We start from the raw sequence: 20,271 nt of genomic DNA, 5'->3' as shown, positions 1-20,271 counted from the left end.
AATGAAGAGCAATATAGTTTTGAGTTTCAAAAATAAATATTCATCAGAATAACAAAAATTATTAAACCTTGTTGCATTACTAATAAAGAGCAATTTCTCTTTAAATAAATTAAAAAGTGTTTGTTGCTGATGTTAGAATAAGTTATTGGTATATTTTCAAAATAAATATTATTATATTGTTATTTAATTTCATTTTATAGATAATTACTAGGACTGAGCAAATCGTCAGAGTGTAAGACACAATGTTCTCATTTCCACAGCCAGGCAAGTTATTATAAAATTTGTGTTACAAATACACAGAGAATGTACAAAAAGCTGCCACAAATGTTAATGCTTTTAGAAAATTTTGTTTTATAGATAAAAATAATAAAAAAACCTGCAAAAAAATGTATTTGGAATTGTTGTATGTTGTTTTGAACTAAAATTCGGGCCAACCAATATTGTTAGCTTAAAAAAACTTTTGACAAAACTTTTGAATCATCCAGCATCTACTATCTCAAGGTATCGGCAAAAATTAAGAAGATTTAAGAAAATGAAACAGATATAAACTAGAAGACACTAACTAAAAGATACGAGTACTTCAGTTTTTGATCATTTTGTATCTGGATTCGTGTCGAAAAAAATTAAATGTAAGTACTTTAAATCATGTCCCCTTTCTAGCCACCGCTTCCCAAGACACAAATTTACCACGCTTGAATTTTCAAATGATTGATCATGGATGTGTTGAAATTTATACTGCGGAAACACAGTAGATGAAAGCGTACTTTCAACAGATTAATTTCATTATTTATTATAACATCTGGCAACACCACATAGAAAAACCACGAACAACAAGAAAAACGTATCTTATTAACGGGAATTTAAATAAGTCGCTCCTCCTACTCCACTGACAAAAATTCCGTCAAAGTCGAACTTCAAGGGGCGCCGCAGGCCCAATTCATCAAAGTCCGACATATGCTGGTTTCAATATCCTCCTTTCCCGGCACATAGAAAATTCCTGTCATTTTTAATTAATTTATACGAATACAAAATCATAAAATATAAAAACCTAAATTTGCAGTTTATGTAAGTACAAATTGTCGATTTTCACGACTCGTGTGGGCATACCCAATTAAAACCAATGGAGTGGCAAAAAGAACAAACTCTGGTCGTCTCAGTTAAAAGTATCAGTTTCACATGTGCGTTAATTATTTGTGGCGGCTCCGCTTTGGTAAACCGAACTTACAGAAGAGCCACTAACAGCCACGGAAATTTAAATCACTAAGCAAAAACCTGATTAATAGCTAATTAAAAAGTAGCTATTATCTTGTCTCATTACTCCATTTGAAAAATTTAATTACAATGGTGCTAATTCATACAATAAAAAGCGCCAATGTGGACAATGTAATAACGATAATTATAATCTTATGCCAACGAGCTTCTTCTACTCGATTGATGTTATTCAAAAGAGCCGCCGACATTTTTAATTTTGTCACAGGAGACTTAGCAAGCTGTACATCAAATAAAATGACATACGACTAGGCTACGCCTACTTGTGCATCAAGGAAATTAAACATGACCTATGGAAGTGTAATACATCAGGAAATAGCAAAATGTTTGCGAAAAGATGTCCTTTTGATGGTGCCGCTGGCAACATTTAAACAGAAAAGGAATCATTTATAGCTACAGAGGATAACTTAATTATATTTTTGTGGTAAACAACCCACATAGCCAACTGTAGGTCGAAATATGTTAATAGAAAGAGTGTATAATACAGTTTTAAGTGTATTGTGTAAGTAGGTTGAGATTTAATACCGACATAAACGTTTATGATTAAGACCGCAATATTTTTTCTTTATTGCAAATCAGTAAAAAACTTAGTAACGTTTGACCATTAAGTAAAATGATATGACCAACAAATTGATATGAAATTTGAGAAAACAAATTGGGTTTTTAATTCATAGAAGAAATGTGTTTTCAAAATAAGTTAAGAGTACAAAATTTTTGTTAACGTTTTCGATTTGATTTTAAAAAAAGTAGGAATATATTTTAAATACAGGGTGAGTCATTTATAATAAAGACCCCAACCCATTTTCAGACGCAATCCAAAATACATTCTCAGGTAAAACTATGCGTTAATTAATGTTTTGTTTGACATTTTTCAAAGGTACAAACATAGATACCTGTGATAGTTTTGACAATTTTTATAAATTGGAATCCTACGGTGTACAGTGTACCTTTGACGGTACAGATTCAGCCACAGCATATGTGGCATTCTCCATTTGTCAAGATCATGTCGTTTTTTCATCGTTTTAGTACATTTTGAATTCAAGAGAAGAAGAAAGTGGAATTTTTGACACTGTCAAATTTAACTAATGACATATCAACAATTACTTTGATTTAAATTTAATAAACTAAATTTTTCGAACGTAAAAAAAGCAAAGTTGACAGTGAGAATGTATTTTGGGTTGCGTCTAAAAATCGGTCAGGGTCTTTATTATAAGTGACTCAGCCTGTATACCTACCTATACCACAGATTCCTATACGTCACAGGTATAGGTAAGTACACACATTGACATTCTTATTTTAAAATCAGTTGAATTTTATTTACTTAAGTACCTACACTCCGTATGTTTTTTTTTTTCTTTTATACAAGAGGGCGTGCTGTGTTTTTCTTTGAGTGCTAAATATGCATATTGAAATCGGTTGAAAATGCATAATTTTGAGGAATTTGGGAACAATGGAATTTTGAGCAAATCGCAGTAAAATTTTCATACCGACCAAGAGGAAATTGTTATAAAATGAAGCTGGCTTCACCTTGAAAATTCACTGTTTTTTTTTACAATTTGTTAAAATATCTAGGTAGATACTAGAAAAATAAGATGTATGTGGAATAAGTAATTGTTATTATGTTTATTACTATGTAAACAATATGCAAAGATTTGGCTGTTTAAGTTGACTTTAAAACTTTTTTAAAAACATGAAATTTTTTTTTGCTAATGGAGCCTATTGTATTTTCAACATATTTTAGAAATACCTACAAAAAATACGATTTTTTTCAAAAGAATTTTATATCAAATTAGATAATAATGAAAAAGTTTTTTTCAAAGATGCCTCAAAAAACACCCAGTGATCACAGTTATTGGCACGTTGTTGATGAATTGGAATCAAGTTACCTGCTGAAGTTTTCAGGATTTTCAGCGATTTCAAGTAAGTGGGCGCACTCTGACGGTAACTTTGCGAATTATGTAAATGAGTACTCAGAGGACTAGAAAAGTTAAAGCGTCGCCGTCGCCGACGGCCCGTCGGTCGCTGAAAGGTGGGAAAGTCATTTTCACAATTTTCAATTTATTAATATTTTCAGGAAGCTTAAAGGTAAGTATGTATTTGATTTTCTGTGTGCGGTTTCTCATCGATTCAAAAAAACTTTTCTTTGGATTAAGTATAGCCTAAAATGTCCAAAACCAAAACGGCGTATAATACAAATTGTTGTGTACCTGGTTGCAACTCAAAAAAAAGCTCAAACAGGTCTTTGCACTTTCATCATTTTCCGAGAAATGACGAACCACCAATAACAATAGTAAATTCCTGGGGGACAAAAGAAAAAGTTAGTAGGAAAAAACTGTGGGAAGTACTATTAATGAAGAAAGAAGCTGCTCCAGGTTTGGTTGTTTGTTCTCTTCATTTCAGAAAAGAAGATTATCTGGCAAGGAGTAAGTCCTTCAATTGTATGAATATCACCTGTATTGTGGTAATTATATTGTAGGTGACGCAATTTTAGTACAAAAGGCAAGACTTAAAAAAACCGCAGTTCCCTCACTTAAGTTGCCTAAAATAGATACTAAATTATCAAGCAGAAAACACAAAACAAGTAATTTAAACATGGGCAACTTCGTAAAGCATTAATTGCTACCAAATCTTTGTTACAATTAGGGCAATAGCTAATTGCCAAACTTATGATAAGACAACATAAGGTAAAACTTAATAGTTTTAAAATTTGAAGCTTTTATTAACTTTTATGTTTGAACACCAGTATTTATACAATTCTGTACTTACAATAAATAAAAATTGGGAATGTACTTATATTGTTCATGTTGGCTCTTCATTCATAATTTATTATAATTAAATTAATAAGAAATAAACACATCACATCAACACCGAATCTTGACGATATTTCCACTAGACTTAAATAACGGCCCTGTATTGTCAATATATACACACAAAATACAGGAATGGCATAAAATAAAAGATTCTACTGTATGATATTGTTTTTGATAAAATTATTCAAGTGAGTTTAACATTAGCAACTGCTTGAGTACCTTGGTCTGGGACGTTTCCCTAATTTCACCCGCCAGAAACATCTCGTCAACAACAGTATACACTTTGTAGAAATTAAAAACCAGATCTAATTCACAAACATTGTGAAAATATTCATTGAGTACTTCAACAAAATTGTGTATTGCTTCCAAGTAGCATAAATTATTATCGTTCACGTCGACGCATATGCAAAAGTAAAGGCCGGCGTATCGACGGTAGACAATCTTGAAATTGCGAAACTACAAAAAAGACGTGAGACAAGCCCCTTTCTTGTACATCAGCCAACTCACCTCAACAAAGTTGGTGTGCTTTGCATCACGAACTGTGACCACAGCATGGACCTCTTCTATCAGTTTTTGCTTCTCATCATCGTCGAAATTCATATACCATTTAGCTAGACGTGTTTTGCCTGCCCGGTTTTGGATTAATATAAAACGAATCTGCAGTTGGGAAAATAGTTAGAATCGAATTAAGCATGCAGTAGACGCTCTACCAACGTGGAGCACCTCTTACCACCTTACCATTTTTTTAATATTCGATAATAAATCGGCAGGTTTTGTTATTTAATTGAACAAAACCTCCTCCCAACGAGTCAGATAACAATTTTTGGGGCACCTCTAGGGATTTTAGTTGTCAACTGTCAGTGTGACAGTCACATTTGAGGTTAGGAATTATATTCTTAATTTTTATATGTAAACTTTTAAACAGTTTTTATAACAATAATAATTATCATGTCGAGAAATAGAAGTATGTTTGAAACGTAAATTTTCATTCATGACATTATTTATTCTTAGATGCAAGACATAGCAAATCGAAAATTACGGTTGGCGAGAAGGGGCGCCAAGTACTGGAAAATATTGATGAAAATAACCGTGTGATTCAAATGTTTCTTGGGTTTAGGAAAGAACTTGACGAGAAACATGATCGTTACGAAAAAATTGTAAAGTTGAGTCGAGATATTACAATTGAAAACAAACGCATCATTTTCTTGCTACACTCTACAAACACTGACATGTAGATATTATTGTCATGTTTTATAATAAATGTTTTTAATTTAAATATTTGTAGAGAAGGGAAGAGACAGGCTGTTTTGGATGAAGCTTGCAAAAGACTGAAAACGATAACAGACGAGAATTTTAAAACTATAGCTTCATTGTTGAAAGATTTTGATTCTTATCAATACCAAAAAGCTTATACAAGTGGATTACAAGAATTCATTGAAGCTTTGGTTTTTTATCAGTTCTTACATTCTAACAAAATTGAAACTTGGGAGTTTATCAACAAATCTTTTCAATATGAGCAAGATGGTGAAAAATTCTGTCTTTTATTTCCACAAGTTGATTTCGTATTAGGAATTGCGGATTTTACTGGGGAGTTAATGAGACGTTGCATTAATAACTTAGGTGTAGGAAACGTAAGCGACTGTTTCAAAACTTGTAATTTTGTAAAAGACATCTATTCCGGGTTTTTGGGTAAATTCTAACAAATAAAATACAAAAATACACATACCTATTTATTGTAGGCATTATAAATCCAGGCACTAAAGAAATGGGTCGCAAGATATACGTTCTGAAACAAAGTTTGGCGAAAATGGAACTTGTGTGTTACAATATTCAAATTAGAGGATCAGAAATTCCGAAACACATGTTGGTTAATGTTATTGAATCTAGTGATATTAACACTGAAGAAGATGAAGGGTTTTACTGAGTCTTTTAATTCATACAGCATGTATTTTAAGTTACAATTTTTTTAAATTTGTCACAGCTTTTGAAGCATAACTATAAATAAAAGATAAATTAATTACCTTGTTTCAATAACCCTCACCTGAATATCACACTTCATGTACACCTGATCTTTATCAGGAAATTTAAAGGACGGCATGTCAGTGTATAAAAAGCATTTCAAGCTGCTTCCTTTAATTTTGTCACTTTTATACCACTTATCAATGAGTTTGCGTTTCCTAAAATAAAAAACCTTAATAAAAAGCTGGATTCTTGTAGTCAATTACTTCTTGGAGTGTTCTTCAGTTAAATGCAACTTGTTTTTGGCCGTTTCGTAATTTTGATCGTCAAAGGCCCAACAGTCAGTTACCATAATGTCATATAAATTGCTTGGATCTTTTAAATAAATAAAGATTGTTATAGGATCTCCGACGTCAAGTTTTGATTCAATATGCGATGTCTACAACATGTTTAGGTACGTTAATTGTTTAAAAATAAGTAAAAAAAAATGTACATTCGGGTAAATTCCTTTTTGAATGTCCATCCATGTTACTACAGGTTCATCTGATGTCGGAAGAATAAAATATTTGATGTCGGTGTATAATTTTATCGATACCATTTCCTTTGTGGAGTTGTCACAAAACCCAGTGACCTTCGGGGAAACACAGATTAATCATGGTCTTATCTGGCGCTTAAATATATTGTTATAAAAATTTTATACTTATTTTTAAAAAAGACGTTCTTATTAGAAAGTATACAGTAAAAATAAATTAGTGTTAGTCTTTATTATAATTTATTATGTAATTAATATTTATAATTCATTATGTAAACAAATAGAAAATATACACTTTAGGCTTCTGTCGGATATTAAGTAAATATATTAGAGTGATATTAGGTACTTACGCTGAATTCTGACAAAATTACAATAAAAAAAATGAGAACAAACGTTGGGACCATCATTTTCGTGTCCAAAAACAAAAGTGAAGATCAGAGATGCTGGTACATGCGATGCTGGTCATGATGGCCTACTTTAATAAAAGAGGAACTATGGTTTTTATTGTTTATAAATTAACCACAGGTATAGAAATTTCTATTCAGTACAATGTAATGACATGATGAATGGGTGAAACTTAGTTGACAAAAACAAGTTGAACATTATTATTATGTAGAGGTAGGTATTCCTTGTTCGTTTGAAAAGTAATGGTTTTACGTTAAAAAATATCAGTATAAAACCATGTAGAAGAAAGAATTGAAAAATAAGTGTCTAACATTAACTTTTTCTTTTTCAGAATGCGCCAAAACCCGCGCCCCAGAGAAAAATGTAAGGTAAGATAGGTACTGGGAACATAAAAAAAATGTTAAAAATATACTATCTATAAAAATTTCGATGTTATGAGAGTATAAATTTTGCATTTTGGCTCTGTTTATTTCTGTTGGAAAAATAATTTTCCAGTGTTAATTCTCTCATTTGAGTATTTCAAATGAAATAATAAAATACTCATCTCTTAACAAATATCCCGCAGGTATAAAAATGTATTAAATTTGATAGATAATAAATAGGTAGGTACTAAATTAGGACGATATTGTTTTTAATAAACAGAGAACAGGGAAATGTTTAAAAGTAACATTTTTTTTTTAGTTTTTGTGAGTTTCCTTTGTTTTATCTGTTATTGTTTCCTGTAGAATCATCATGGTTCACTCATTTTAGTTGTGACGGTCATCTCGTAAAGATAATAACTTACTCGATGTACAACAGAATGCTGACACCCTTAATGATATTTTTTTGGTGCTATTACTCTTCATTTGCATCTATAATCAATTATTCGTTAACAAAAATGATAACAGTTAATAATACATCTTCTTATTTTGGATATTCGATTCTTCTTCAGAAAGGAAACCCTCCTATGTAAGTACAAATATCAGAATAAAAGTATTATTTGTTGTAAATTTAGAGCAATTGTTGGCGCCCCTCGAAGAACATATTCCGGTAAACCAGTAGGTGCATTGTTTAAATGTAATCTAGTAAATCTAAAATGTGAAGAATACTCGAGAATTTCACGAGAAAGTGGAATTTATCCTATTGGCAAAAATGGGGATTTTTTAGGGTCGGTGTTAGATGGAGATGAGACAATTGGAGGAAGTTTTTTCGTAAAAACAGTTGCGGTTGATAGATATGACGAATAGCATTTTTATGTTGTAGACATGTGCACCAAGATTTATCACAACTCCTGGTTATGACATATATTATACGAATGGAAGATGTTTCCAAGTTAAAAATTCTCAAAATATTTATGAAAATGCCAGACTTTTGTTACCACTTAAGGACTTTAGTAAGTGATGTAAATAAAAAAATAATTTAGGACTTGGATGTTTCGTAGACCAAATTGGTACTGAGAATTTTGCGCCCTTCTATGATGCCGCATTTGGGGAGTCAGGTTCAAGTTTAAAATTTTTAAAAGTGTGATGTTGTGAGAAAAATGCTTTCAATATAAACAATATAATTTCAGGAAAAAAATGAGCTTTTAATTGGTGCTCCTGGAAAATATAAATGGAATGGTTCGTGATAATAACTTCCCTAACATTATTTTGAGTCACTGTGTAATAAATATTATAGGTGCCTTGCTTACCACTAGTAAATCGCATTCTATACAAATATATCCAAAACTAAACCACAGATTTACCTCTCTTGACTCTTACTCCGGTAAGTGCGTTTTCCAAGTTTGAGGATTGGGCTTAAAAAAATTTAAGGATATGATGTTGCTTGGGGACGATTTGTGAAAAATTCCAGTGAGATATGGTACGTCTCTGGTGCCCCCAGAGGGTCTGACCTCAGAGGGGTTGTCATTTTTTATGGATCAAATACGCACGATGTCCATATTAAGTCGGTGCTTTATGGGGAAGAATTCGGATCCTATTTTGGTGCTTCTCTATTGGTGATTCACAATGAAGGAGGAGGTGACGATATTTTAGTAGGTGCCCCAATGTATGCAGGCAATTCATGGGATGAAGGTTGTGTTTACTTTTACAAGAAGAATGGTGATGGAGTAAGTACAAAAAAAATTCAAGGTAATGAGAGTACAATTAAATAAATCTTAGCCATCTTTTCATCCTCCTGTAAAGTTATCAACAGGAATTTCTTCGTCAAGATTTGGAACAGTTATGGCCGATTTTGGAGACATTAATCTCGATTCTTTTCCAGGTCTTTAAACATAAGTTGAAAGAAAAAAAAATAAAATTTATTTCTAGACTGTGCCATCTCGGCTCCTTACGAAGACGATGGCAGAGGAGCCGTTTATTTGTACCTTGGTGGTAAAGACGGATTTTCAAATGATAATTTTCATCGTATTGCACCTTCGAAATTTGCCTCATTTTTTCCCCCAATGGTTGTAAGGGGTTTTGGGTTGGGAATATCTAAAGGCGTTGATACACTAAATAAAAAACACAACGGTATTTTTTTAAGGAATTAAAATTTAAAAAAAAATTAAATTTTCAGACTTTGCAATTGGGGCTTATAAAACCGGACAAGTTTTTTATTTCCAATCACACATACAAATTGATGTCACAGCTAGTATCATTCCAAACATATCTACTTTACTCACTTCTACAATAACTTTTTCAATCAAGTATTGTCTGCAGTTTACTTACAGAAATGGGAATACCAAAGATGTGACTTTTGTTACGAGTTTAATATTGGCAGATAACAGAATTGTAAATGAACACAACGTTACTCAAATTGTTACATATAAACCAATTTCAGAGAATTGTAATTTACACAGCGTCCGTTTACAAGTATTCAGTTTTTTACTTGCGTTTAGTGTAATGAAATAAATCACTAAATTTCAGAAAAATCACGTAAACCTGGAACCTCTTACTATTCGTTTTCAATATAAAGCAGGTCAAACACATATATGGCAAGAAGAAAGATTGAATCTACCAGTGTCGTATGATTGCGGAAATGACAATATCTGCCAAACAAATTTAACAATCACGACAAAACAAATCGATCCGTACAAAATTAAAATGTGCTTGTTGTCGCTTAATTACTTTTAAATAATTTTCAGAGAAATAATAATACTAGGAGTAAATAACGAACTAAGAATTAACGTTTCAATTAGCAATTTTGGGGAACCAGCATATGAAACTAGACTTCATTTAAATGTCCCACCGGAAGTCAGCTTGATTAATTTGAGAGAATGTGATTTTAAAAATGGGAGTTACGAATGTTTGGTTGCACAGATTTCAAATGAGACTCTTGAAAAACATTTCTTGTTAGATTTAGTCAACATTCAGCCCAAATGGACCTTTTTATCTATTAATTTAACAATTGATAGTGTTGGACAAGACGTTTATCCTTCTGATAACAATCTCGTGTTGAATATTCCCATCTCGACACATAATAATCCTCGAATAACCAGGTATCTTTGTCTAATTCGTTTTCTCATGTTTTGATAATAATTTCATTTTGAAAGTGTTTCACAACCCGACAATATTTTTATAAATAAAACCCAAAGACTTTTAAATATTACTCATCTCTTTTTTGTGGAAAATCAAGGCCCTAGTCCACTTAATCTCAACTTGGGATTTTTTATACCACAAATTACCATCAACAGAAGTGTTCTTTTGGAAATCGAAAGTGTTAAAGTAAGTTTTCGCATATTTTTCTATTTGTTTTAACCATTTTTCTTAGTCTAGTATAGTGAGTGAATGTAATCATTCGGACAAAAGACCACCGTTGGATTTGACTGTAACACAAATTCAAATCAATAACACGAAAGTTTTGAGCTGTTTTGAGCCAAAAATAAATTGTAGAAGTGTCACTTGTAAGACGGGATATTTGCAAAAATCGAATCAAAATCTTGTTTTTACACTAAAAATACTCGTCCATACTGATTCTCTAGGTTCGTTATTTCGTATATTTTCGTTCCTAATAAAATGATGTGCAATTTTTAGCACAGCTACTTGACGTTAGGAATAAACTAATTTTGTCAACTAGTGCTTATTTTACGAATGGAACAAAAATGTAAGTTGGTGATTAGTTTTTTCGCATTTTTGATTTTTTTTTAAATTTTATGTAGGTTTTACACATCAACATCGACTCAAATTTATGGCATATCTAAAAATGTGAAAATACCATTGTGGATTTATATTTGTTCAGTGCTCTCGGGGCTTATCTTGTTGCTATTGCTTATATTTGGTTTATACAAAGTGAGTAATAAAAATTAGAAACAATAATTTCAAATTATATTTTTAGTGCAACTTTTTCAAGCGTACTTATAGAGAAAAAATGGAAAGTGAGAGAACTTTGGTTGAGGAAGTCTCTCACTCAGAGGTAAATTAAGAAAGAAAAAAAGAAAATTCACACTTAAAAAATATTTTTTTCAGGAACCACTTGACGAGGGTACTAAAAACGCCAATGATAACTGTTAGTAAAACTTTTATTCCATATACAATAAAAATACAACGCTTTTTAAATATGTTGATGACTGTGGGGAAGATTAGTGACCGGCGTCCCCAAACTGCTTTTAACCCTCCTCAACTTGATCTTATCTCTAATTTGCAAAAGCCTCGAAGACCTGTCGGACTCCTTCCGATGCACAGGAACCTGAGTATCCATATGTTTCACTCTTTCTCTCTCCATTTGCACCACCGAATACAAGTCGTAGACGAAGGCCGAGGATTTGGGCACTGGACTTGCCAAAGCCGAACTGGGAGTCCTAAACATCGATGTATGTTGTTGATCTCTCTCCTCAGGGGTGTCGACGTAGAATTTCGGCATGGATTGTTGTCTAATTATGGGGATTTCCTTCGGTTGGTCGATTTTCAAGTAAAGACTTTTCGATAGACGTCTTTCTGCCAACGACCTACGCCGGATTTCCGGGACGAGATTCTCGGGCTTCAAGGTTTCCAGTTTCGGTTTGTCGACAGCGTCGCGAGATTTATCAGATTTATCATTGTTCTTGCGCTGGAAAACAAAAAAAAACTATTTACAGATAAGTTCACGAATTTGTACATGAAAACAATAAATTAAAAGAAAAGAATTAATAAAAAAATTATATTTTACTATGTTTGTTCTAAGTATCAGAAAAATATTTACTTAAAAATGTTTTTGTCGAAATGAATTAAAAAATGGACTGAAACAAATTAATAAAGATTGTTCTCCCATCAACTTATTTTATTTATGAGGACTGAGATTTGGTTGTGATTATTGTACCGGGTGTCTAAAGTTTTAAGGCCGGCGCAAAAATAAATATTTCTAATTAATTAAAAAAGAATTTTATTAGTGTAAACGATTAAATTAAAAGGATTAAATACACTTCAATTTGATGTTTTGATATCGTACGTATGACAGTGAGACCTTAAAAATTAAATTTGGAGAAAAAGAATTTCGATTAACTGGAATATTTACTACATCATAAAATTCTTTGATTTTTTCTGTGGTAGATATTTCTGAAAATAGAATAAAAAAGTTTGTGGGTTTTGAATAAGTAACATTTTAATTTTCAAAATCTGAAACTTGGAATAATTTATGGGCGGTTTGCGATAAATGGTAATCAGGCCAGAAAATGAAAAGGTCCCCAATGACATTTATGAAGCCTCCGCTCTATTGTCAATGCACCACATCATCCCAAATTTGGCCATAAATTACCAGAATTCCTTACTCAAACTCAACTTTTACATTATTCAATTTTCACAGTTACCATCAGAAAAAATCAAGGAATTTTATCATGTAGAAAATATTCCAATTATTTTTTTTACAAATTTGGTTTTTAGGGTTTCACTGACATACGCTAAAAATTTTGAACAATATCAAAGCATCAAATTGAAGTCTAATATAATTCTCTACGGTTTGCCCTAGCAAAAATTTTTTTTAATCAATTTGAAATATTCATTTTTGCGCCGGCCCTAAAACTTGAAACACCCTGTATCTGATTATTAAAAAAATATAAGAAAACAAAAATTAAATAAATAGAACTTTCATATCACTACAAACAATGGCTTCTGGTCATTATGCAATAACGCGTAGGTTGAGAATGGGTATTTGAAATTTTGTGTTTTTTTTTTCACCATTAAACAATTCTAATAAATATAAAGGTATTTTGTTGTAAAAAATATGTACCTAGTTGTGACAAAAAAGTGTATTGTCGAAACTAAATAATTGGCAATCCTTCATATCAGGTGTCAGTTTTAGATTTTTAGATTAGTTAAAGAGAAAATTGATCAAAATTACGATAACTTTGTATTTTCTGTGACACGTAGTTGATAGGTTTTATTGAGGATAATCAGGAATGCCACAATCATATTTAAACTTTATTACCAACATGAAAAAATTACACTCATTTGTAGTCACATGAGAGTTTTATACAATTGGAAAGCACTTTCAGAAATTATTAAAAACTATTATATTAATTATTAAAAAAGTCAATACTACCTACTGATTTCGTTCAGTAAATGCCTATTAAATTCTTTAAAACGGTAGAAATTTTACTAAATTGCCGTTTATTTGAACTTTGTGACAAATCAAAATATGTATTTCCCAAAAATATTATGCGCAACATCGAGATAGGGCTTTTTGTTTTGTCTAAAGTTTTCTGATAGTTTTCGGTTTATTGTTACGTTTATTGGACCTTTCGACCGGTTCTTACTTCATGTTCTGTCTTCTTTTCTTCCTCACTTTTCTGCTTTTCTTCCTCTTTCTTTGCTGCATCAAAAATGGCCGGTACGCTTTTCGAAAGCTTTTCCCACCTATTCTGCCCCAACACTTCATTTTCCCAGCGCAGTTTTCTCGTCGGTTGTTGCACAATGGGTTTTTCTTCAGGCAAAGGGTCAATGGTCACAACCGCTCGTCCAGCTATCACAGAAACGCTATCATAAAACGCCATATTGTCGAAGAAATTGTTGTTTTTTTCTTCTTTTTCGGGGACTTCGTACAGAGCTATGCTTTCGTCGTAGCAAAAGCGCTTTTCTATGAGGTGCCAGTAGCATGATTCGAAGCAACTGTAACAAAAAATCGGTTTCACTTGACCCGCATGAAATGAAATGGGGCAGCCTCACGCGAAGGTGAGAGCAGATGATGACCTCAAGCTACACCCATTGCTATGCATAAATAATTTAGAACAGATTATATTCGTATTGGTAACATTGAAAAAAAATTATACGCGTGAATCGTAGCTTATTATTTTGCTTTACCTCCCCATCAAACAACGATTAGGTAGAAAAAATTGTTGGTTCATTTCCTTGGCATGTATCACAGGAAATACATAATTGGAAAATTGTGGGGTAATTATTTTTCATCAAGAATTGAGCAATTAAGTATGGAGCTTACTTATGCGACTTATAATTTTGTGGTAAAAATATTTCATGGTTTTTGAGGATTTATTTGAAAATTTTGCATTCAATGTTAATTTGTGGTGTTTCAAGCCGGAAATTAATTTGATGGTTTCAAGGTTCTTTTAAAAAATATGCATGCTCTTAATACAGATATGTATATGAAACCATATTTTTTAAATTGCTTTTTATTTAAATATAATGAATTTACATAATATTCAAGTCATAAAATTTGTACGATTCATTCGCAGTTTACATTGAAGGTAATAATATTGTATTTCAAATCCGTTTGTTGATAGTTCAATACCTCGGTACATTATGTTTGAAGGACAACTAAAATAAGCCTTGAATTGACGTAAATGTAGGACATATTCAACTAATTTGTTTACAAAAATGCCTGACATAATTATAGCACCTACACTTTTTTAATAGATGTTAAAACTTCCGCTGATAATAATGTGACAGGATGTTTTACCATTTTTTTTTTGAAAAATGGGATAGGTATACATAATATATCATTTATTGGCAACTTTGATTAAGTTTTCAATACAAAATAGTCCAAAACTGATTTGTCAAACAAATGAAATTAAAAATATGTACTTAAATTGAAAATATAAATTTTTTTAAACGAATTCATAATATGTACTTTAAAAGAAATAAACAATAGATGCGTTTCATTATTTTTAACTAATTTTTTATTAAATATATTTTTATATTAATCCTTTATCTGTAGCTACTGTAAAAAATCAATTTCTATTTTATATCCTCATTCATGTAGGTATGTCATGTATTGAGAAGTAAAAATCGTAAGTACCAGCTTTAACACTTTGGGCAACAAAATTGTTAAATGTTAAAGATGACTCTCGTTCATCTGTTGATAAAACTTATTATCATTCGTTTTCTAAAACTCATGTCTTAATTCACGGTAAATGTTGCGAATTACGTATTGAGTGTGATAATAACTACAAGCACATTATCAGGAAGCGTGATAATAGCAACCTTGAAGAAAATTTATACAGGAAATAGTTTAACATTTTTGGTTGAAAATTCTACGTTATTCTACATTTATTAATTTATTAATTAAAAAAAAAATTAATAAACAATAAATTTGAAAATGTAATATGTAATTTATACAATAATAGGTAAATGTTTGGTTATGAAGGTTTTTGTAATTTAATTTTTCGAATTTTGAAAAAAAAACAAAAATGTCTGAAAACGTAAATTATTAAATAACGTACATATTTTAAAAATTAAAGTAACCTACATACTTGGAAGGGTCGAAAAACCGATTAATACGAGTAACTTATTTTGCACTTTGTACTTTATTTAAAAAAATATGTATACTGATGATCCCCAAATAAGTTTAAGAATAAGTGATTAAAAATTAAGTTAGCGCAAAACGTCAATTAATTTTGAGAAAGAGATCACCAAGATCTATTTTACAAGTTTTTGTTGTCCTTGTTTATAATGTCACATTTGAAAACAATGATTTAAACAATGTAATCCCATAATGAATCTCTTTCACCCTACCCAAACAAGGAATAAATAATACAGGGTGATTCTTAAATAGACCGACGAAATTTTATCACAGCTTTTCAAGAATAAATGGACTAACTGTACCCTTTTCTCGTTTATCTTTTAGGGGCAAAACCGCAAAACCCCCTTGATCCGTGCCACTTACGGCGTTTATGAATTGTTGCAATGATTAAGTACATTTTCATCAAATTAATACCACGGTTTCCACTACCTGTGCTAATAGTGTTTAGGAACACATCAGTGGCGTACGCTTTACCTCAAAAATAACTTTAATAAATTTTATTTGGAGAACGGTTAAACAAAGCATTTTTAAAATATTTTTTCCACCATGTTCTCATTCGATACTATCAAGGATAAAATTTTGTCGGTCTATTTAAGAATCACCCTGTATAATTTATCATTAATTTTAATAGATGTTTTCCTTTGGTTTTTCCTCAACTTATGATTTATACATATTATGGTGTATAAAATAATTTTTAAATAGAGTGTAAATTTTTAAATCAAATAAACTATGATGCAGATGTAGACAAAATCAATTTAAATAACAAATTACTAAGAAATACGTGTAAATGGGTTAACAAGATTTTTTATCTGACACGTTTTTAATTTTTGTAACTGCTCTGGTGTATGAATAGAAATACCTCAAATATTTCTAGATGTTGGTGTCACACTTTCAGCGAAAATATTTGACAAGTAGCTTATCGGATTTTCCTAATTGTGGCAATCACTGTTTGAAAGTGACTTAAATGCAATGTAATTACTTACTACTGGAGGCATTTGCACATTCTGCTTCACCAAACACAACTCCGCATCACCAAGTCACCATAATTGTCATTATTTTCAACGTTATCACTTGGAAATAATAAAGGTGATTAACAGATATGACGATAATGTTGATATAAGTGTGTAATTGTCCATTTTACAATCGATTTCATTTTCACCAACTAAATACAAAAAATTGAATTATTGTCACACCATTACTTCACCTTGGACATGGTATTTTTAATTGTGGTTTTATCGGTCCACACTTTGAATGTGTTTCTGTTATATCAGTAATTTTACAGTAAATGCTAAGCAGCTTAAGGCTTTAAATAAACAAAATGTAGACGCGCTTCATTATTTATAAACGTCTTAAACACTCCTAAATTATAGTAAATTTTTATCATTGTGTTTTTATCACGGTGTCACAGTAAATTAGATCTTGATACACAAAAATGTCACATGATGTTTTTAAAAAAGCACGTCTTGACTGATTTTTTATGATGCACCAAAAAACAGGACAAATATGTAAAATTAATATTTGTTAAGGCAAAATACAGATCTTGTTCGGTTGCAACAATGATTTATTATTTCTATTGAAAAACCTCACGCGTTCAACTTGATGTTTACACTCGTCTATAAATTTAGATCCAAGAATAATTAATTAAATAAGTCGATTTTATGATCATAGTTAAAGAAATAAAACAAAACTAATATATTTAGGTCTGATGAATTCACCTGCCATTTATGTTAATTAAATACATTCTTGTCTTTTTATCAGTAAATTACTTCATTGGCTATTAATTAAGTACATTAGCAGTAAATACTTATATTTAATTATTGTCATTACAAGTAATCGATAAATAATTATGAAAATATGTTTGCAGGTGCAAAATATGTACCTATTTTATTACAGATTTAAATACAACGATAAAAAATACCTAAATTAATATTTTAATTCTCGAGTAATTGCACAAATCTCGAAAATTCTAGCATTCATTTTAGCAAGAAATATAAGACATGAGTCAATGACGATGACACATCACACTAAAATTATACAGAAAATCCAACTAAGAATTTCTGATTAAACTCTTTGTTAAAGTATTTAGAAAGATTTCAAATTTAATAAGTATGTAAACAAAGTTCACAATCAAAGAGAAAAACAGGTGTACCTACTTATTAGGATACAAAATTATGTTTTTAAAACTAAGGTAATGCTTAAAATGTTTTAAAATTAAAAAATAATTTGGATGGAACAACTAAATTTTAGATAATCTAGAAGATTATTGCTTTTTGTATTTTGAAGTGTAATAATTATATTATAATGTTTAATATCATATAATATTTGTTCAAATTTATTGTATATCAACTATGTATTTTACTTTAAATAAATAGTTATTTATTATACAAGACGATAAAATTGAATTTTACCTTTTAGAGCAATTTAGCGTCGAGGCGTCAGCCGAGTCAAAGTAAAATTCAACAATGAAATTTAATGTCAAAGATCATTAGCAATTAACAACCGCAGATATGCAACAATGGATGTATTTTTTATGATCTAGACGATAAAATTTCATTTTAACATGAAGAAAAGAGTAGATAAAATTCAATTTTAACATAGAGGATTGAATAATTGGTTATATTTTTCAATAAGTCAGCAATACCCATTTTGAATTTTATTTATTTTGAACATCATGGTAATGTCCAAAGTTTTCTAATTACATATCACTATTTTTTTACAAAATTAAAACGGAAAAGGAAACAATATTACTTTCACTGAATTAAGGGAAAACAAACATTTGTAACAAGTTTCTCACAGACAGAGTTAATCAACAAAACAATATTTATTAATTATTAAATTAATATAATTTTTCTGTAGTTACCAACAGGAAACACCGGAAACATCCAGTTATAACTGTAGTTAGTTACATACTGTGAAAAATTTTAGTATTGCTTTGGTGTTAAAGAAGTTTGATTATTTTTAAACAAACCGTTTATTATTTTTCCTCTTTTAGAATTAATAAGGAGTTAAAAAATGACTCTCTTTTTTTATTTATAACATAATTATTTTATAACTTGGATGCTAATAAGATTTCGTAATTTCAAAGTAATTTGAACAACAAAATAATGATCATTGTATAATTAAAAAAGTTTTTTTTTAATTCTTACTAATAATATCTAATTGAGAAAATTAACATCACAGTGTCACAAATAAGTTATTAGAGAATTATGTATGACTTCTGAAAACTGACATCAACTGAACTTTACGTTGTCTGCAGGTGCGTTCGAGTTTTTTTCCAATAACCAAATGTTTAGTAACAGTTATCACAAATTTGCTGATGTTAATTAACAAATTAATTTCAAAATATTATTACAAAAATCGTACTCAAAAAATTGCTTTTGATAAAATTTAAACTGTCGTAATTTTTAGTTGATAAGAAGTGTTTCTCAAAACTGGTTCTGAAACAAAATTTAAAATTTATTCAAAATGAGGAGATGGGATACGGAAGTTGATGACCTTTCCTCGTCCTGATAACCTAGTTATATCACAATTTCATGATCATTACTAAAATTTAGTTTTAACTCAGTTCTATTAAAAAACCAAATTAATTCATTTAAACAAATTTGTGGAAATTTTAATTACATATAGCAAGAACCTGAGCACTCAATTTACTGTGTTTGTATCAAAGTCCAACTAAAAAGTGATGTAATGGTGTGATATTTGAATCGTTAATTAGTTTCACTGCACGTGATAATCACAATATTTCAAAAACTCTTCACTCGTCAACTTTCGAAACCTTTTCCAACGTGAACGAATCGCGCCAACGTCAGACACAAACTGATTCAACTTCTATAACTCATACTCTGACTTAATTGCAATGTTCCTATATAATTCTGACATTGAACTTATTCCTTTCACTGGCTGAGGTTTGCCTTGTTTTGTTGTAATAGCAGTTTCACTACAAACTTGTGTTATTCACCTGTATCATTGAGGTATTAACAATTTATATAAAAACACAGCTTATTATTGTAGACGTCTCCTTTTGGAAGCTTTATTTTTCGAGGCAACAAATTGATGAAAGAAACCGAATAATTGGCTTGTTTACGCAACAAATTCTGGGAATTTTATCAGATTAGCCGATGGTTAAGTAGATAAACAGCATTAAAATTTCAAGCTGTAAGATTCAAAATCAAAAGAAAAGTTTCGAATTTTCGATTAATGACATGCAGCTACACTTTTTATAAGTGATATTCTAAGAAAAGTGTTTTTCGACCTGTTTTAAACGTCCTAAATAACTAGTGTCTGCACGCAATCTAAATTTGAAAGAAAACCTAAGGAAACATGTATGTGATTACTTTTACTGGGGTTCTGTAGACTTTCTTTCAGGTCTGTCTCGTATTTGTTTGATTTAATAAAAATTTAGCACAATGCCAGATATTTTAAGCACTTTGGTATTCCACACTTATACTTCACCTAATGACACGAACAAGTTCAAACACTGACCAACAGCAAACTGATAAAAGCTTCTGGTGCAACATTAAACTTCTTGATATCACTGTTTTATCTTTTTATTTGGTTTCTGCTGGTATTAGAATGAAAATTGAAACACTATAACTATGTGGTTGTGGTGAA

The 20,271-nt window shown here is 30.6% G+C and overlaps 6 protein-coding genes across 12 annotated transcripts; 3 read left to right on the top strand and 3 right to left on the bottom strand.

Annotated features, from left to right (window-relative positions):
* The first annotated feature begins 3,256 nt into the window (after nucleotides 1-3,256).
* On the top strand, nucleotides 3,257-4,058 carry LOC123010661. The gene is made up of 2 exons (XM_044407731.1): nucleotides 3,257-3,692; nucleotides 3,746-4,058. Exons 1-2 carry the CDS (start codon nucleotides 3,434-3,436, stop codon nucleotides 3,883-3,885), a joined length of 399 nt encoding a protein of 132 aa, XP_044263666.1. The 5' UTR covers nucleotides 3,257-3,433; the 3' UTR covers nucleotides 3,886-4,058.
* On the bottom strand, nucleotides 3,965-4,952 carry LOC123010660 (AP-2 complex subunit sigma). The gene is made up of 3 exons (XM_044407730.1): nucleotides 4,818-4,952; nucleotides 4,587-4,736; nucleotides 3,965-4,535 (listed from the first exon to the last, which is right to left on the bottom strand). Exons 1-3 carry the CDS (start codon nucleotides 4,818-4,820, stop codon nucleotides 4,260-4,262), a joined length of 429 nt encoding a protein of 142 aa, XP_044263665.1. The 5' UTR covers nucleotides 4,821-4,952; the 3' UTR covers nucleotides 3,965-4,259.
* Nucleotides 4,936-6,097, top strand: LOC123010658 (translin-associated protein X). Its single transcript, XM_044407728.1, has 4 exons — nucleotides 4,936-5,043; nucleotides 5,091-5,310; nucleotides 5,365-5,768; nucleotides 5,819-6,097. Exons 1-4 carry the CDS (start codon nucleotides 5,028-5,030, stop codon nucleotides 6,001-6,003), a joined length of 825 nt encoding a protein of 274 aa, XP_044263663.1. The 5' UTR covers nucleotides 4,936-5,027; the 3' UTR covers nucleotides 6,004-6,097.
* On the bottom strand, nucleotides 5,748-7,039 carry LOC123010659. The gene is made up of 5 exons (XM_044407729.1): nucleotides 6,921-7,039; nucleotides 6,532-6,669; nucleotides 6,305-6,477; nucleotides 6,121-6,256; nucleotides 5,748-6,074 (listed from the first exon to the last, which is right to left on the bottom strand). The coding sequence occupies exons 1-5, from the start codon at nucleotides 6,975-6,977 to the stop codon at nucleotides 6,030-6,032; spliced, it is 549 nt and encodes a 182-aa protein (XP_044263664.1). The 5' UTR covers nucleotides 6,978-7,039; the 3' UTR covers nucleotides 5,748-6,029.
* Nucleotides 7,040-8,372: 1,333 nt separating this feature from the next.
* On the top strand, nucleotides 8,373-12,123 carry LOC123010630 (integrin alpha-8-like). The gene is made up of 15 exons (XM_044407668.1): nucleotides 8,373-8,475; nucleotides 8,525-8,573; nucleotides 8,632-8,718; nucleotides 8,766-9,061; nucleotides 9,114-9,216; nucleotides 9,264-9,464; nucleotides 9,511-9,806; nucleotides 9,861-10,024; nucleotides 10,079-10,432; nucleotides 10,487-10,658; nucleotides 10,705-10,915; nucleotides 10,968-11,037; nucleotides 11,093-11,222; nucleotides 11,269-11,346; nucleotides 11,400-12,123. Exons 4-15 carry the CDS (start codon nucleotides 8,999-9,001, stop codon nucleotides 11,442-11,444), a joined length of 1,887 nt encoding a protein of 628 aa, XP_044263603.1. The 5' UTR covers nucleotides 8,373-8,475; nucleotides 8,525-8,573; nucleotides 8,632-8,718; nucleotides 8,766-8,998; the 3' UTR covers nucleotides 11,445-12,123.
* Nucleotides 11,435-20,192, bottom strand: LOC123010631. 7 transcript variants are annotated; one of them, XM_044407674.1, is made up of 4 exons: nucleotides 19,436-19,578; nucleotides 16,644-16,822; nucleotides 13,661-14,012; nucleotides 11,435-11,979 (listed from the first exon to the last, which is right to left on the bottom strand). In XM_044407674.1, the coding sequence occupies exons 2-4, from the start codon at nucleotides 16,661-16,663 to the stop codon at nucleotides 11,485-11,487; spliced, it is 867 nt and encodes a 288-aa protein (XP_044263609.1). In that variant the 5' UTR covers nucleotides 16,664-16,822; nucleotides 19,436-19,578; the 3' UTR covers nucleotides 11,435-11,484. The 7 variants fall into 7 exon arrangements, with proteins under 7 accessions (XP_044263609.1, XP_044263605.1, XP_044263606.1 ...); XM_044407670.1 differs by having other exon boundaries at nucleotides 19,282-19,523; XM_044407671.1 differs by having other exon boundaries at nucleotides 19,295-19,523.
* Nucleotides 20,193-20,271: the final 79 nt, after the last annotated feature.

This window comes from Tribolium madens, unplaced genomic scaffold (assembly GCF_015345945.1).
Source record: "Tribolium madens isolate multiple individuals breed KSU strain unplaced genomic scaffold, Tmad_KSU_1.1 Scaffold_91;HRSCAF=231;Tcas5.2_LG7, whole genome shotgun sequence".
NCBI classification, from domain to species: domain Eukaryota; kingdom Metazoa; phylum Arthropoda; class Insecta; order Coleoptera; family Tenebrionidae; genus Tribolium; species Tribolium madens.
Note: the sequence above shows the minus strand (reverse complement) of the source record. Positions and strands in the feature narration are given on the sequence as shown.